The sequence below is a fragment of the Hibiscus syriacus genome, unplaced genomic scaffold (assembly GCF_006381635.1).
Source record: "Hibiscus syriacus cultivar Baekdansim isolate YM2019G1 unplaced genomic scaffold, ASM638163v2 tig00117022_pilon, whole genome shotgun sequence".
Classification (NCBI taxonomy): Eukaryota; Viridiplantae; Streptophyta; class Magnoliopsida; order Malvales; family Malvaceae; genus Hibiscus; species Hibiscus syriacus.
In genome coordinates this window covers 303,082-321,085 of record NW_024063528.1, presented here as the reverse complement: position 1 = coordinate 321,085, position 18,004 = coordinate 303,082, and the positions used below count along the sequence as shown (strand labels likewise).

At 35.2% G+C, this 18,004-nt stretch overlaps 1 protein-coding gene and 1 pseudogene across 1 annotated transcript in view; both read right to left on the bottom strand.

The window, feature by feature from the left end:
- LOC120196010 (protein REDUCED WALL ACETYLATION 3-like) overlaps nt 1-14,196 on the bottom strand; it is a 36,447-nt gene extending 22,251 nt beyond the window's left edge. Inside the window, exons 1-16 of the mRNA XM_039197920.1 lie at nt 14,003-14,196; nt 13,866-13,931; nt 13,058-13,149; nt 12,654-12,938; nt 12,503-12,575; nt 11,657-11,815; nt 11,313-11,462; nt 10,954-11,209; nt 10,703-10,818; nt 10,530-10,616; nt 10,342-10,430; nt 10,168-10,230; nt 10,010-10,066; nt 9,807-9,903; nt 9,567-9,725; nt 9,422-9,449 (exon numbers count right to left, since the gene is read on the bottom strand). Coding sequence (XP_039053851.1) covers nt 9,444-9,449; nt 9,567-9,725; nt 9,807-9,903; nt 10,010-10,066; nt 10,168-10,230; nt 10,342-10,430; nt 10,530-10,616; nt 10,703-10,818; nt 10,954-11,209; nt 11,313-11,462; nt 11,657-11,815; nt 12,503-12,575; nt 12,654-12,938; nt 13,058-13,149; nt 13,866-13,898 — 1,722 coding nt within the window. The 5' untranslated portion in view covers nt 13,899-13,931; nt 14,003-14,196 and the 3' untranslated portion in view covers nt 9,422-9,443. The remainder of the gene's footprint in view (nt 1-9,421; nt 9,450-9,566; nt 9,726-9,806; nt 9,904-10,009; nt 10,067-10,167; nt 10,231-10,341; nt 10,431-10,529; nt 10,617-10,702; nt 10,819-10,953; nt 11,210-11,312; nt 11,463-11,656; nt 11,816-12,502; nt 12,576-12,653; nt 12,939-13,057; nt 13,150-13,865; nt 13,932-14,002) is intronic.
- On the bottom strand, nt 1,985-8,873 carry LOC120196008 (annotated as a pseudogene).
- Nucleotides 14,197-18,004: the final 3,808 nt, after the last annotated feature.

Sequence of the window (18,004 nt, the reverse complement as noted above, 5' to 3'; positions counted from 1 at the left end):
TATCTAACTCATGTAATTTATATCATTTCTCTTGTTATCATATAAATCATTGTCATATAACACATATCATATAAATTCATACCACCTAACATGTAATACAACTAAACATATTCATGTAATATAAACATAATCATACAATCATATATTCAACATATTGGAAACAGACTTGTCGCAAGTCAAATTTCCATACACAATACGTATATTCTAATAGTACGCACTCACCTGGCCTCACTAGTCAATATCGATCTGTTATCTTTCCTTGATCGATCTTACTTGCCAAACGTTCCGGAGTTGCTTTATGCGTAGAATCTTTGCCTTGCTCTCCCACGTATGAAGAAGAAGAAAGGAGAAGAGCACTCTCGATGGTTCTCACATATCCCACGTTTAATATTACCTTAAAAAAAATATAAAAATCCTTCTGGTCAAATGACCATAATACCCTTAATTTCCTTTAATAATTACCAAATAACCTTCAATATATATTCAAATAATCATTGAATTCCTTCATTCTTCTACTTTAGTCACCAAATTCTGAAACTTTACAATTTGGTCACTAACCCGGTATTGCGGATGTTACAAAAAGGGTCTAAGGATCAATATTGAAAAGACAGAGTATTTATGTTCAAACTTCAGTGGGAACCAAAACGATGAAGATGTAGAAGTATGCATAGAAGGACATGTTCTCCCCTCAAAGGATTCAAGTACCTAGGGTCTATGATACATAAAGATGGGGTATAGATTATGACGTTACACACTGTATAAAGGAGGGATGGCTAAAGTGGAGGGCTGCTACTGGAGTTTTGTGTGACAAGAAGGTGCCTCTAAAGCTTAAGGGAAAATTTTATAGAATGACAATAAGACCAACGCTGCTGTATGGATCAAAATGTTGGGCAATCAAGAAAGATCATGTAAGGAAGATGGAGGCCGCAGAAATGAGAATGCTTCGATGGACATGTGGTAGGACTCTGTGGGACATGACACCAAACACTGCTATTAGGATGTTTTTGGGGGTGGTGCCTGTATCCAAAAAATTGAGGGAGGGAAGACTACGGTGGTTTGGGCATGTCCTTAGGCGACAACCGTTGGATGCGGTCAGGAGGGTAGAGTCAATTATAGTCGACGGTTCCAGAAGGAGAGGACGACCAAGGCGGAAGTAGGAAGACTGCTTGAGATCTGATTTGAAGGATTTAGCCCTTACCGAGGACATGACCTCTGATAGGAAAGTATGGAGACTTAAGACCAGGGTAGCCGAGTAGTGCGGGTCACATACATAGGGTGTAACATCTCTGTCTTCTTTTTTAATGCCTATGTAGTAATTTCCATGACTTCTATTTTATATACGTTACTGTCATTGAAATTTATGAAAGCTTAGAACTAGGATAGCGGAATAGTGTTGCCTTAGTTTAGGTGTTAACCCATTTGACTTTATTCTTTCTCATAGCTTGCTATCGTTGACTTCTGTGTATCATTCTCTTCAGGTTACCTCTTTTTTAAAATTTAGCCGGGTCTTACTTTTCTGTCTTTATGCAAAGCTTTTTATGCAGGAATTTATTTGTAGGGATTACTTCCCATTACAGACGCGCATATGAAGACTACATATGAAAACCGTTCAACTATGTATTTATTTATTTATTTATACATACATTGCATTTTATCTTTATTTTTAAGTTTCTAACTGCAGGAAGTCTCCCATGAAAGCTACTCTCAACCTGGCGTTAGGGGCATCCTACTACCCTACCTCCCCTTATCTCATTACATATGAGAATAGGATTTTGTTATTGTTGTTGTTGATGCTGCTTTAAAGTAAGAAATAATAAACGTTAGTAGAGAGATGAAATTATGGCATACAGAGATGAAATTCCAAATTTGAACATCATAGAGGGACCACAACCGTAAATTGACAGAAAGAAATAATAAAAGAATGGTAAACATATCACATATGTATAACAATATTTATTTGTATTACATAAATACCTAAAGCTTTATCAACAGTATGAATGGTGTGGTTTAATATTACAAATAGGGGGGGAAAGATCTCACCAATGCAGCGTTAACACTGCCGTAATCTTCAGCTGTAAGTGTACTTTTGAACTGTTAGCAGTAAATATATGGATAAGGTTTCGCTTATAATCCACGTCGATAAATATTATACTCGCTCGAACGAAAAATAAAAACCTCCGGAACTGAACCTTAAGTGCGACTTCCGGCTGCCCTTGCTCTGGCGACAGATTGCACATAAAGTTCCTCGTATTGTGATGCTGAAGACTCCCAGCCGAAATCTATATTCATGACCTTCCGGACGAGTTGTTGCCAACTCTCGTCGGTTTTGTAGAGACTAAATGCACGTTCCATCGCACTATTTAGTCCCTGTCAGTTATAACTAAAAGTGAAACAGCGATATCCGACAAAAAAAGAGGGCAATGCATGATTATAGGATAATTAAAACTAATTTGAGAACTCGTAATGCTAGTTAATTACGTCTCGACAATAATGAAATTATGATTACCTGTTCATCAGCAGTCGTAAATGTAAAACCATTTCGGTATCGGTTAGGTATTGTGTCGTCGTCAACATCGAAAACGCTGCAGAAAATAATAAAAGGAATAAGCTTAGGACTTTTCAGACAAGTAACTTCATGTTAGAGAATTGCCATCAATGATTAAGGTAAAGTAGTTCACCTGTCATTTAGACCACCGGTCTTTCTTACAATCGGAACTGAACCGTATCTCATTGCTATCATCTGGTACGAGAGCAGGAAAGGGGAACTTAAACAGAGGCTTGGATGTTTATATGGTTAATTCGGTAACAAGCATAAACAAACAGAGTCAATCTAGTTTTCAGTTCAATAATTACTAAAGGTGAAGTTTGAACCATACCTGTGTAAGGCCACAAGGCTCAAAAATAGACGGAGTTATGAACATGTCAGATGCTGCATAAATGTACCGTGAAAGAGACTCGTCATATTTTAATATTAACCGGATGTGTTCGTGATTTTGAAATTGGTTCGCAATACCCTCAAACTCCCTCTGCAAAAGAATCAATATAAAAATTCATAAAGAATCACACTCGACTAACAGTGTCAATAACAGATGGAACAGGAAAACGATTGTAAGGTATGGCTCATAAATATACTGGTAAAGAGGACAGGGGATGGAGCGGAGTGAGCGAAACGAACATCAACTGTCCTTACAAAGAAAGTCTTGTAGAGGGGGTTACGATTATGTGGGTTGGGGGTGCGGGGGCTGTGCCCGCGGTACAATACAGGGTTAATTTTGTAATTATGTACCAGGGTTTTCTATTATAAATAGAGATGTAACCTAAACCTATTATCATTGAATAAAAATTTTCTAGCACCGAGGATGTAAGCATATTGCCGAACCTCGTTAAAATTCTTGTGTTCTTTCGTTTACTTTGCCCGATTTATCAACAACGATTTAACCTAAAATAAAACAAGGACTATCGTTGTTCGATGCATGAAAGAAGCCCAAAAGGAGATTTTAATGCTCTTAGGGCTTTCTCTTGTGTAATATTTATAGATCATTAATCAGCGTATCCATTTTAATACAGTATTAAGTAAAGATGCAGCCGTTTCTGTGCACCGTGTTTCCAGTATGTCTCGAAGTTTAATAACAAATTATATCAACATAAAATAAAAGGAATGCGGACAAAATCGCTTCAGTCTTATCCTGATTGAAAAGGTCTTTTGGTAGTTTCCGATTCAAGCTATAATCCACTACAAGCAATTCCTATTTGACTACAAGAAGTAAAACCCTTGAAACTATCCAGGTTCAACGTAACAGTGCACATAGACAAAACAACAGTAGAGATTTACCTGAATGTGGGGAACTGGACTTGAACCAAGAAGCACAAACTGACCGCCCATCTCCAATGTCCGATAAATTGCATGTCTAATTAGGTGCACGCCCTTTTGAGGTACTAATCTTGTAATGCAGCCGACCTTTTTGATAATTAAAAAAAAACCGTAGTTAGAATTCACGAGTTGCATTAACTAATGCATAGTCGGTTAACAAAATAAAAACAAACTCCTTTTATGCAATCTTATCAGTTCCAAAAGGTGACGTGGATTCACAGCATTCGCACAAAAGTTTGTAGAGAAAATATAAAGCATCTCTGTATGTTAACAAAAAGACTTGAGAAATAAAATTACCAGTGGCGTACGATCATCAGCAGAAGAAAGTCCCAGAAGCCTTCTCATGGAATCTTTATTTTCTTCCTTTCCTTGCAGATCGTTAGCGCTATACTGTACTTTGAGAAACATATCAGTGGAAGGATTCCAAGATTCGGTATCGATCCCATTTAAGATTCCCAAGAATTTTTTTGAGTAAAAATTAAGTGTTGAATGGATGCCTCTTCCTCCCTTCAAAGAATAAAAAAAGAGTGATTTGTATTAACCTCAAAACTATAATTGTTCACTGAAAAGCTACAAAATATTCATACCTCAGCGGTACGAACCTCTTGTGCGTATGTAGGTGATACTGTTGTCACTATATTAGAGAACACAATTGCACCCTGAAAGTAAGGGAAATTAGAAAAACAGATTGAAAAATATATATATTTGTCATAGACAAAACAGAGATTGCAGCACCTTAAGAGGATTGACCCTATCATGTGCCGAGTTGTCCTGCATCCTATCGGGTCTGTTTAGCTGGTAGGCATCCAGACCACATGATGCCAATTCTGAAGCAGGTGCAGTCCCTTGGTACTCGAAATTGTGGCAAGTAAAACATATTCGAGCTGAATTCAGACCTCTTGGAGCATACAAGTCCCAATAGAGTGGTGCCTAAGAAAGTAGTGAGAAAAACTTCAGTACAACAGAACAACAAATCCGGTGCCAAAAGAAACATGAGGTTGAATGTCATACAACAAAAGCTGTCTGCCAATCATGGCAGTGAATTATGTCTGGTTTCTTGCCAGCTTGAAGAAGCAACTCAAGTGCTGCACAACTGAAAAATGAAAAACGTTTGAAATCATCTTGCTCTCCATAATATTGCCCTCTCCAAAAGAACTTGCTGGGATGATGTGGCTCGATAAAATAAACAGGAAGACCTGTGAATTAAATCCCACATTCAGAATGCAAAGCTAATAACACGGCATGCATGTCAAAGAGAAAGCAAAATAATTCTCACCTTCAACAGTACCAGTCCAAACTTTATTTTGAAATAATTTGCCATCAAAATATGAGTTTACCGTTGCATCTAAGGCCTGTTCAAAAAATTAAAATCACTATAAACATACATGGACCTATGATATGTAGTACTTGTCACTTGTCAAGTCTCCACTATACTAACATACCCTTAAGTCACGAATACGGTCATATTGCATACAATCATATTTTGGAAGAACAATCTCCACAAGGTGTCCTCTCTTCTGTAATGCTTTACCAGACCAGTGACGACGTCTCCCAAACCACCAACCTGATAAAAGACAATTGAATTAAAAATGTTCCTCTAACTTGTATTAGCATCAATGGGAATGGCCAACATCAGAAATGGAGATGGGTTATGTGTGCCAAGTCGAAAAAAGAAAACACTAAAAAGGATTAGACATCTTATAATGTACATTCGATAACAATTAGCCATGAGAGAAGCAAAAATGAGGGGCTAAGACTTACCTTAGCAACCGGCGCCATCTCAGCGGCTATATGAATGATATGCAACCCTGGACTAAAGATCAACAAATAGAAAAGTTGTAAGTTTTTTCCTTTATTTTTGGAAAAAGAAAACAGAAGTAATGCGGTAAAATTGACTGGTTAAAGATCAGTACCTAGGTTGTGATGGTGTCAACCGGAGAAATGTAGAAATAGCTTCATCCTCCGTCTTTTCTTTACATGCCACATAAGCATCACAAATGCGTCGATCTCTCTTCCACACCATTTCTCTCAACAGCACTGCCTCATTGCTTGATAGTTTCTTCTCAAGCACCCAACCATCAATAGTAAGCAATAAACGGCTCCAAAATTCCCAAGGCATATCATCAACTGGTCTATCCAATGTCTCTTCCTTGCTTTCTTCTTTCAAACTATTAAGGGTGGCCTGAAATTCCTTTATAGATTCTTGATATAATTGGACATACGAATATATCTCTTGATCAGACTTTTGAAGACGCTCCTCTAGTAGTTTTATCTTTTGCTGCATAAGTTCATTATATTGTTGGATTTTCTCAGATGAGGCCTTAAAGAAATTAGCCGCTTCAAGAGATTCTTCCAATTTATCAACTTTCTTTTGAAGATACTGGTTTTGCTGTAACACTAAAAGGGCTTGATCAGCCTGTTTAGTTGCCTCATCCAGCAAGTGTTGTAAATTTTCTACCTTTTCCCATAGGTCCTTGCATTCAACCTTTAGAGTAGAAATATTTGAATATTCTTGCTGAGAATCTAACGGTTTAGACTCCAACTCCTTCACAGTAGACTCTAGAAAAGAGCGTTCATTTTCCAGTGCTACCATGCGTTCATCATTGTTCTCCAAATTGCTAAGCATTGACTTAAGCGCTTGGATGTCATTTTTCAGCGCTAGATTCTCTGTTCTCAATGAATCAACCTCCTTTCTAATAGAATGAACATGACCTTCACGTGCAAAGAGTGCTTCCTCATTAGACATTTTATTTCGGTTCTCATGCAATTCAAGCTCATTCTTCCCAGAATCACCCCTATTAATCAACTCATTTCGCAACTTATCTAACTGGCCTTCAAGTTGTTCTACGTTTACCTTTTCTTCAGCTTTAATCTGTGCATTAGCTTCAGCTAATATCATTTCCAAACTGTTAATTTCACTCTGTAATGTCTCCTTCTCACTAAGAATCTTATGAAGATCTTCTAGTGCATGAACCCGAGCTTGATTGAGAAGAAAGATATCTATACATTTAGAAACATACATAGACAATCATTTGCACATATATCCCTTGATAAAAAATAGGATTCCAATATGACTACTATTTAAAAATAAATTAAATAATTCTCAACAGCAATGTATCCTACTTCGTTCTGCAGTTTTTATCATGCTTATGAGGTCCTCTGGTTGAACATCTGCAAGCTGCTCTCCATTTATGGACTGCAAAACAGAAAATGGCTTATCAGTAAATTTTAAACCTTGAGTTAATTTTTTCCCTCCAAAGAGAACAGAAGCAGGTGACCATATATCTAATAGTTCCAAGACTTGATATCTCCATAAATCTAACCTAAAAGAGAATTAACATCATAAAAAAATGCATGACCATTAACCAGAGAATGTAACAAAAAACTTCCCAAAAGAAACATCCATAATGATGAATTTTCTATTTAGAAAGTTCATCAAAATCCTAATTAACAAACTTCGACAAAGATATAATCATTCCATATACTGCCTTGATTCTGGCATTTATCCACCATCATTGACGACACATAATTACCATAATTGCAGAAGCATAAAAATTAGGCAATGACGAATGTGTTATTCCCACTTCCTCTTTCATGGAAATGCTCACAAAGATAAACAAATCAAATTAAAATATCTATGTAGCATATAGGACAAAAAAAAAACAAAACAGCAGCGTTCATGTTAACTACAAATTTATCGATAAATGAAAGTACCAAAGCTTTTGTTAGAGCCATTTGTTCATCAGCATGCTCTACATCTCTGTTACTCTCAACAGCAGAGACAGATAATGCGTCGGAATTCTTTTCACCGATATGATCTACATCTCTGTTAGTCTCAACAGCAGAGGAAGATAACGAGCTGGAATTCTTTTCATCAATATGTTCCACATCTGCCCTAGTGTCAACATCGTCTTCGAAAGTTTTCTCATGATTGACAATATGCTCCGCATCTCCATTATTAGGAACAGAATGTTCAGGTTCGGATTCATCATCGCTGTTTAACTGCAACTTCACTCTGGTTCGAATCCACTCAAAAGGAGGTTTCTTCCCTCGTTGTCTTTTATAATGTAAACTGCATATAGATATACAAATACACATATTAATGCGAGAATCAAAACAAGGTGATCATGCATCAGTAGAATCACATCAAATATCAGAATTCATCTCCAAGTTATTGATTACATATATGTAAGGTGTAAAAATTGACATTAAGTTGTTCAGGAAATAGCATATAATCACAAACAATTTTTCCTCTGTATTGGCATTTAAGGAAAAATGCTAACCACACAATACTCCCATAAACATTACGTACCAATCAGCAGTTAACATGCATTGCAAAATAAAATTCTAGCAAGAAATGTCTACTTTTTGCTAAAATAAGGCCAAAAAAAATTTATACAATAAAAAAAATTCTCAAAAACAAATTCAACAGCTAAAAAATTAAGAAATTAGTTAAAAAATTATGAAAGTTTAAATAATAAAGTACCTGAGTCTCCATTGCTGTAATTTACAATAAACTGGAAATGAGCCACGAGGAGCCAAGTACAATAGCCTCAGATTTAAATTCTTCTTCAAACTATCAACATCCTTATTACTTTTATTCAAACCGTTAAATCCATAGTTGAAAAAGCACATCGAACACTTCGCAGCCATAATTTTCTCCATTAAATTTTTATTTTTGTTTGGAACGCGAGAAGACGAAAGTAAAAAGAATAAAAAAAATTCAATAATAGAAAGAATCACCGTTTTCTTAGGATCAATGTCAAGTTGATTTCTCCAACATGAAGCATAGCATAATTTAAAAAAAAGAAGGTAATAATAATATAATATTGAAAATGCCGTGATTTTACCTGACGAGTGGTGGACTGTGGAGTCTTCTCATTGAATCTGAATCTAACGGCGATGATTATATTATTTGCTGATTTTTGTTTCGGTGTGTGTGTTTTTGGATACTTATCCGAATCTGACGGTCGAGGATTCTGGGCATCCATTTGTTTCAGGTGTGATGATTGGTGATTGGATGCTTTAACACGGTAAGTTTTGGTGTGAGTGAATGATATTACTTCTATTTGTATGTGGCATTTAAGAAGCTTAGAATTTTTTAGGTGAAAATGACGGGATTTACATTCATTAACTAAACATAAATTTTAATTTGGAATTGAGGAAACCAAGGAACATTGCTTAAAGTTATGGTTTATAGAAAATTTGACCCCTAAAGTATAACGTGATTTTTATTGTAATTTGGAATTGAGGAAAAGAAGAAAATTTGCATTTGGTATTTCGAATTATGTCACCAATAATCTATATTTTCATCGATGAATGACCCCAAAAAATTAAAAACGAAAGGAAACACATTATATATGCAAGTTCTTTTTTCCCCTGCAATGTAACACCAGATTGTAAGAGAAAAATAAGATTTACTTCCTCCTGCCTGGCTGTTCCATATCGTAGATGCCCCGACGATCCAAAGCCGAAGTTGCTACGAAAAACCGAGGCTATTTGTACCCACAATCGTTGGAAACATACGTATATTTCTTGTATGTTCCATATTAACTCGATGTATCATGCTTTCTCAGGCCTGTAACAGTGAAATTAATATATGTTGATCATGAACAGAGTAAATTCCGATAATCTCTTGCTCGGAAGAAGCTACATTATTGGAAAAAAATAGTTAATGCTGGGACTAGGAGCTTACAGTTAAATGAGGAATCTGAAGGATAACGAGAGAGGTGCAGTACAAACACAGGGAAATGGATACTCCAGCTATGAAATTATATAGTAGTCGCCGGTTGTCTTTCGTGGGTATGAAAGCGGACTTAAATGTATTTGTTAATTCGAATAATCGATGAGATACCTGCAGAAGTGCAAGATAAATGGAAAATGAACAAATCCAACCGTTGGCAAAATATGGTAAGGGCGGAGAAAATTTTCTTACCAAGACATAAACGGCAGTTGTGAGCATGAAGTTGAGCAGTGGATATTCCGGGATAAATGAAAGAAGCCATTTGGGCTGTCCGTTAGGCATGTCTGATCTGCATGCATGAAATTCAATTATGAGAACCAAGAAACTTGATCGGGTCATAAATATCGATTTTGAGGAACAAATTTAAATGACAAAACGACGATCGGGTCACAAACCTCAACCAGATATGAAACTGGGAAATGTAAGTCTCGAGAGTTATCTTGCCAAGCCACCTGCAAAGCAAGAAAATGTAACATAAGTAGGTTAAGTGAAAAATAAACCACATCTTGTGAGGGCAGGGATTGAATGGATTAGTTATAGTCCAGAAGCATACGCAAAGAGAGTCAAAGAGTAACTCCTAAGCTGCTGAGTACAATTCCGCAAGCAAATGTAGACGCTAGAATCAAAAGAAAGCAGAGAAGAAAATAATAAGATCCCGGAAATCGAACTAAAGTGATTCGATATAAATATTAGAAAGTAATTAAAAAAAGAAATCGTTCAGACGAACGTTATGGGAATCCAAGATGTGTAGGGATGGTATTTGTTGTATGTATCCTTGTCCAGCTTGTAGATATATTCGTACCACATATAGCCAACCTGAAGCATTTAAGACAATATACAAAAGAAGAAGAAGCTTCCATCAAAAACCAAAAAACATGATCGAAATAATAATGATCAAAAGATCAGGCAACTCACGAATGAAGAAATTGCGATAATGCTTGCTTTGATTGAGGATTTTCTCTTGGGTTCACATTCCTCCAACTTTTCCATCCATTTCTCGACCTAAGATTCAAAATATTGTAACGAGATTGTTACTTGTGCACCAGAAGACATGACTTTCGGGTAATTAACAAGTCTTAACAACTTACATTGGGATGATAGTAGGCATATATCATTCCGATTATCCATATATAGCGGTCAAGGCCAGATCTAAAATGCCACTCATGCAACCGAGGGAGATCCGGTTTTGCAGGATCAGTGTAACCTGCCATTTGAAGGTAGAAAAAGAAAAGATATAACAGCTACAACATATCGAAGCCAAGAAGAAGAAACTTCGCATGAGTTGATTATAAGGACAGTCTTCAGATAAAAAATAGAAGAAAGTAGGTAGGTTGGTGACCTAAAAGGAAAGCCAATGGACTCCAGAATATTTCAAAAACTTTGGGAACTTCCCAAATAAAGATAACCGTGAGAAAGCATGCAAGAATTTTCATGGCCATCACTGAAGGATTCTCGTTATACTTGTTGAAAATCCCAAGAGCTCCATACACCATCAGGGTGAAAAGCGTGTGCATTGGGCAGATGTAGTAAAGCATATAGTCATTGTTGAGAACAATGCAGCAAAACGCCACAAAGAAGTTTAGTCGCCACATCATCTGCATCAAATTATGCGAGTATCTCAGGTTCATAGATAGGTATAAAAATATGAACACAACTGGAGTGCTGATACGGCATCACAGCTCAAAGAGAGAATATTACCTGGGCAAAACGTGCTAAACTAAAATCCTTTCTAATATAATAGTATGAGAAGTTGCCAAATCCAGTCATCCAAACATATGCAGCAATGAAGACGCGAATAGCATTATATATCTCCATTGCAGCAAAGTAATGGTACATTAGAAATAGGACCTGTAAAATCAAAATAGACATGTAAGTTCAGTTGATAAAACTCCAAAAACTAAAACTATTTGGTGTAGAAGAAAAGGTCAGTGGATAATTGCAATGGAACAGCAAACACGAGTTATCTCGTTATCTGATAGAGACAGAAACTGACCAGTTTCAATCAGTGCAGATCTAAAGAAAGTCTAACCATAAACACTCACCTGCATCCATCCTTTCCATTCTTCAGTCTGATGCCTACTAAGGTACTGCATGGCCTTTCCAGAGAATGCTGATTTATCATTATGTTTCGTCAAAGAAGTCATTGCTGAAACTACGATGAGAATAGCGTAGAGGAAGAGGAAAAGGTCACGGTTGTACTTCTGCATTATGAAACACACAAAAGAAATAATATAAAATAGATTAATAATGTCCTGCAGTGTTCATCAACATGTGAAAACAAAGCACTCAACCTTTAATATAAATCCATTTAAAACCATATAAAGAGAGAAAAACTTAGCCATCAAACATGTCCAACCACAAGAGAAGAAATAATTTCATCCTTTCAGGCAAGGCATTGCATTTATGTAACGTTGAACTATTAGCACACAGACATGGTGTTCACAAACAGCTTATTACAGATTAATATCCTCCCAAAGTTGAGTACTCAAGGAAGGATGCAAGTGCAAAGGTAAAAAAATATGATGTTTATACAAATAACATTCACCTAGAAGGAAAATGTGAAAAAAAAAATGAGCTCCAGGGTTCTGGAATGTGAAATTGACTTTAAGAGCTTTTACAGAACTAGGAAACTCAAAACCCAAATTGAATCTTCTTTTATCCATAAGGAAGGGGAAATCAATAAAGACGGACAAGTAAGATGAGATCATGACCAGAAAGCACTAAAAAAGTATGATTACATATAAAAATGATAATCAAGACACTATTAGGCATGCATATGCAACAGTATACTTGGGAACCTTTTATAAAAAAATAATAAAAATATAAAAAAGAGGAAACCATGAAAAACAAATTACAATCAATAACACAAACAAGAAGTACTAAAGCACCTTGGTAGATTCTCCTAGTAAATCTGTGCGGTCACATATATAGAAGTACACTAGGATAGCACCAAATTCAGCCCTGCATTAGATTGCATAGTTAAACATAAGACAAAAAAGAAATCTGACAAAAAAAACTGTATTTCGGCACACGACTAACATTACTCTCAAAATTGCTCGATTTTCCAGCAGAAAAGATTCTTCCATAGTCAAAAAACCTGGAAAATCATAAAGAAATGGTATGATAAATATAAAGAGTTTGATAGTGGAAAACTCCATTACAACACTGAAACGAAAAGAAAGCAACCTAATCAAGTTCATTTTGATGGTTGAACTATGGACTTTAGCAGATGCTGATCTAGTGAGACCTCCTTCAAGCAAAAGAACCCGATCATCATCTTTAACTGTCTCATCCCCTAATTCAGTCGGATTATTGTCTGAATGGCTGAAAATTGAGACTCAGTCATTAGGATCAGCAAATACTTAAGTCAATAAATCCAACAAATACAAACCTTATCAAATTAGTGCATCCATTATAACTCCCAAGAGAAGCATTTTTCTTACACTTTAGAATGAGATGCAGATTTCTTATACTCTAAGAACTCTGAATACATCCATGCAATGAAAACAGGAATAACTCCTAAAAGGAAAGACACCTGCAACATAATAAAAAATGTTTCATTAAGTATTTCAGGCAAAATTAGTGCATAAAACAAAATAAAAGTTGGCATACACGAATCAAATATACACACATAGGTCAAAGAACATTAAAAGAAGAAAAAACGGAAACCCCTATTGCAGGTGAATTGTTGAATGAAAATAAGATTCCTGTTGAGATCCATTAATTGACCGAGTGGCCAACGATGCTCATGTTGTCCCACTTTATGTGGATTCGAATTCTGGCATTTGCCTTAAGAATGTAAATACCTCTCTACTTGATAAAAAAAATAAGATTCCCGCAATAAATGCAAATAAGTTGATTTCATCAAATATAAGTAAATTTTCAAAAACTTTCCCAATAACTCAAAACTAGTATTATCACAGTCAACCATAACACATTAAATCATTCTCTAAGCTGAGACTGAGCTACAGGCCTTCAAATATCTTCACACACAAAACCAAGCACACATTTAAATACAATATTGTAAAATTTATGAGAAATGATGATCCTTGGAACAACATAGTAAAAAAAGTACAAAATCTCAAAAACAAAATAACAGAATCCAAAATCAGTACATGGAAATCACAAAGTCAATACTAGCAAAAAGCTACACACATTCCGAAAAAAAAAGTCAGCTAAATGTTCATCTCAAAAAACGAAATTTAAACTTAAGCAGCAACACTGAATCAATAAAAAAATTCAAAACGGTACCTGTCCAGGCGTAATTGGTCCAGAAACCACCATTTCTTCTCCGGATCAAACAATAACCTTCTTCAACTGTAAAATAAAAAGGAAATCCTAAAATATCAGTAAAAAAACGACGACGAGGAAGAAGAAAGAAACATTACCGAATAGAGAGAAGAAGAGCAAATGGCGTGGAATAGAGAGCAGTTGAGCTTCGAGGTGATCATAAATACGATCACCTTAAAACAAAAGTAATAAAGCCAAATTGAAGATTCAGAAACAAAAAAGGGGGGAAAAGGGATCTATCAGCGAGCAGCTTGGTTGAAGAGTAAAGAAAAGGTTTCAGATGTGACGTCGTTTTCACCTTCCGCTGTCGTTGTTGTTGGGAGGTTGCTATTTTGCTTCTAGCGTTGGCTTTGGGAGTTGCGCAAATGTGATGTTGGAGAGAAGAAGACAGTGAGAGATCTAAGATGAAAAATTTGAGAAATGCAGATTATTCGAAATTTAATTGAAAAAACTATACATTATAAATAAACATTATATTGATGGTAATTTATTTTTCGAATAACTTCCGAACATATCAACGTTCAACACTAATACATCTAATCACATCAAAATTTTACTATATATTTTCTACAAAGAAAATTTTAATTTTTCGTATTAAGTTATATACAAAAGAAAGGAAATTATTTAAAAAATAAGATTTATAAAATTAATGATATCATTATAGTCAACAAAATAAATAAGTTATTAGAATTTAAAACATAGGTGTATATATGCAAACACAAAAAATACTTTTTTTAAAAGATATCGAATGATAAATAGGTTGTAGAAATAATATTTGAAATATTTTTTTTATTAGAACCACACTAGAACAATACTATTGATTGGCTTCATAATGTTTTAATATTGGGTTAGGTAGTAGGAATGTTGTATGGTTGGTAATCTTATGTTCTTATTATGGCGGGCTGATTTAACCTATATGTTATTTTCAATCATTATTAATTGGCTTCATAATGTTTTAATATTGGGTTAGGTAATAGGAATTTTGTATGGTTTGGTTATCTTACGATTGACAATCTAACAGAAATGGAACTGACTAAATAACAACTTCATGCCATTTGCAATATTTTTAAAAGAAATATTCATTTTTTACAATATATATTTTATGTATTATATTTTATTTAAAATATAATATATTTAATAATTTATATTGTAATATAACATATAAAAAGAGCGCTGATCGATTGTCCAAAATGACATTAAGAAAAATTGAGGGGCTACACGAATTGGAAGACCCACCAGACAAACACCTCCCACTCCCAGTACCAATCCTTCAGGCAAACAGAAAAGATGTTGTGTTTCTGAGATGATAGACCATTAAACGTCATCGTTTTTTCCTTTTGTACCAAGAAAATAACTTCAGTGACCGAAAATACCTTATAATATCCGATTTTAACCAATTTTTTTTGGATTTGCGAAAATGACCAACAAATTCGCAACGCGATCTCAAATTCGCAACACAGTTTCTAAATTCGCAACTCGATTTCTGCAATCGCAACGCGATTTCTGAATTCGCAACGCGACTTTCTTTTTCGCAACACAAGTTTCCTTTTCGCAACAAGATTTTCTAAATCGCAACACGAATTTTGTTTTCGCAACTCGATTTTCGAATTCGCAACACGAATTTTAATTTCGCAACACAAATGTTTTGGGTATATAAACTACGCATCAACAGCAACTCATAACCTAAATACCTAAATCGCAACTTATTCCACCTCCATCTCTCACTCTCTCCGGCGACATTCGTTCCTATATCCAACGACATCCTTCCCCATCTATAATTTTTTTTACATAATTTTATTTCTATATGATTTTTCAATGATTTCTCTCCCAAATTATCAACTATCAACTTAATAAAGTTATGTTTTTCTCTAAGTTAGTGATGATATCTAGTTTATAGCTCGTTTGTTTAGTAAATTAATTTACAATTTGTAGAATGAAATCATCTAATGTTGATCATGTTTGGATAGATTTGTGTTTTAGAGGGTCATGGGAGAATGTTCATGGTGTTTTACAATATATGCCTTTACCCATGAATCTTCAACTAAAACTATCATTAAAAAAGTTAACTTATAAAACTCTAATGTTACATGTTGCAAAGAAATTGAATTTAGAGCCTCTAAGTGGATTTAGGCTATCTTATCAGGAAAAATGTAAAGTTTATTTGTTAACCGACAATGAAGATGTTGAACGATTCATTGCTTACATTAGTGTTTCGCAAGATGATGTTACATTGTATGTTGTTGAACCTAGAAGTAGTGAAGTTGGGTCAGTAGCGGGTAGCAATCAACTAAGTTCTTCAACCCCAGTTTATGGTGCTCATAATGTACAACGTTGTTATGAACCTCAAAATTTAAAGGTTCCACCACAATTTCATCACCAAGAAAATTTTGTTTCACCACATTTCCAATACCAAACACAATCTCAAAACCCACAACTTTTTCCTAATCCAAATCACAATCAACTTTCAGCACCAAATTTCGGTTTTTGTATTAACCAGTTAGACGATGATGAGCCAATAGAAAAAATTGTGAGTACTAGTCAGTATTCGAAATTTGATCTTGGTTAATACCCGGACTTTGATATTGGTCAATACTCGGATTTTGATGATGTTTCAGAAGAAGAAACAGACCCTGCGTGTAATGATTTTGATATTGGTCAATACTCGAATTTTGATGATGAAACAGCCGCTGTCGAGGAAGATGTTGTTGATGATAATGAGGAGGAAGTTACGACTGTGAATAAACATGTTGAACATCCATTCTGTAATTCATATAACCCTGAAGAAGAATAAGAAGAAGAAGTCCCCGAAGAAAAGAAAAAAAAGAAAATGCCACGGGAGTATAACTGGAATATGCCAGAATTATTTCAGATACCAGAAGAAGAGTTGGTAAAGATAATAGTTGATTTTACACAAAAGTTATTTGTATCAAGAAAGATGATTGTTTTTTATACAAAGGAAGACTTGAAGATAGCTTTGTATACGAAATGTGTGGAAGATGTCTATCAATTAAAAGTTAACAATCAAGCAAAGATCGTTTTGAAACAAAGTGTATGATTGGCAAAAACTGTACGTGGCGTATGATTGCAAAGAGGATAAAAGATTGTGAAATGTTTCAAGTTAGGACTTTTATTGATAAACATACATGTTCAAGAACACAAGTTTTTCCTCACCATAGACAGGCAAACAAAAAAGGTGTTGGGTGGTTTTCTGGCTGAGTTAATGTTTTTGAATGACAGGGTATATCGGGGACATGAAATTATGACTGACATGAATGCTTGGTTCAAGATTATTATCTCATATTCTCAAGCTTGGAGAGCCAAATTTTATGCCTTGGAATTGTTGAGGGGGTCGTCAGAAGCATCGTTTGCCCAACTACCGGCTTATTGTCACAATTTAAAGCTGAAAAATCATGGGTCGGTAAATCATATCAAAACAGATAGAGATGGACGCTTTGAGTTGCTGTTTATCGCCATTGGTGATGCAGTTAGTAAATCAATATAATTTTGTTGACTCATTTTTGTTAGTTACATGCATTTCACATTTAAATGATTATATTTATTGTGTATATTATTTTGTAGATTCGTTCGTTTATTACTTGCATGCACCCAGTTATTATAGTTGACGGAGCACATTTGAAAGGTCGATACCTTGGAGTAAACTTATTAGCAGTAGCCATGGATGCTAACAATGAGATACTGCCAATAGTTTACGGGGTTGGCAAATCTGAAACATCTTATTCATGGACATGGTTTATGGTGCATCTTAGGGATTGCATAGGTCCTATTAGCAATCTGACTATCATATCCGATAGGACAAACTCAATTGACAACGTTGTTAGAAGGTGTTTCCCAGATGCTTTTCATGGACTTTGTGGTGTTTATTTGTACATAAATCTAAAATCAAGGTCTACTGGTATAAAAAATCACAAATGGACATACTGGAAGGCTGTAAAAGCTTATCAAGAAGTGGATTTTAATAAGCATATAAATTGTTTAAGACGTGTTTTGCCTCAATATGCTCAAATACTATAAGATGTCAGGTTTGAAAGATGGTCAAGAGTACGTCAACTTGGAGCAAGATATGGTTTCATGACGTCTAA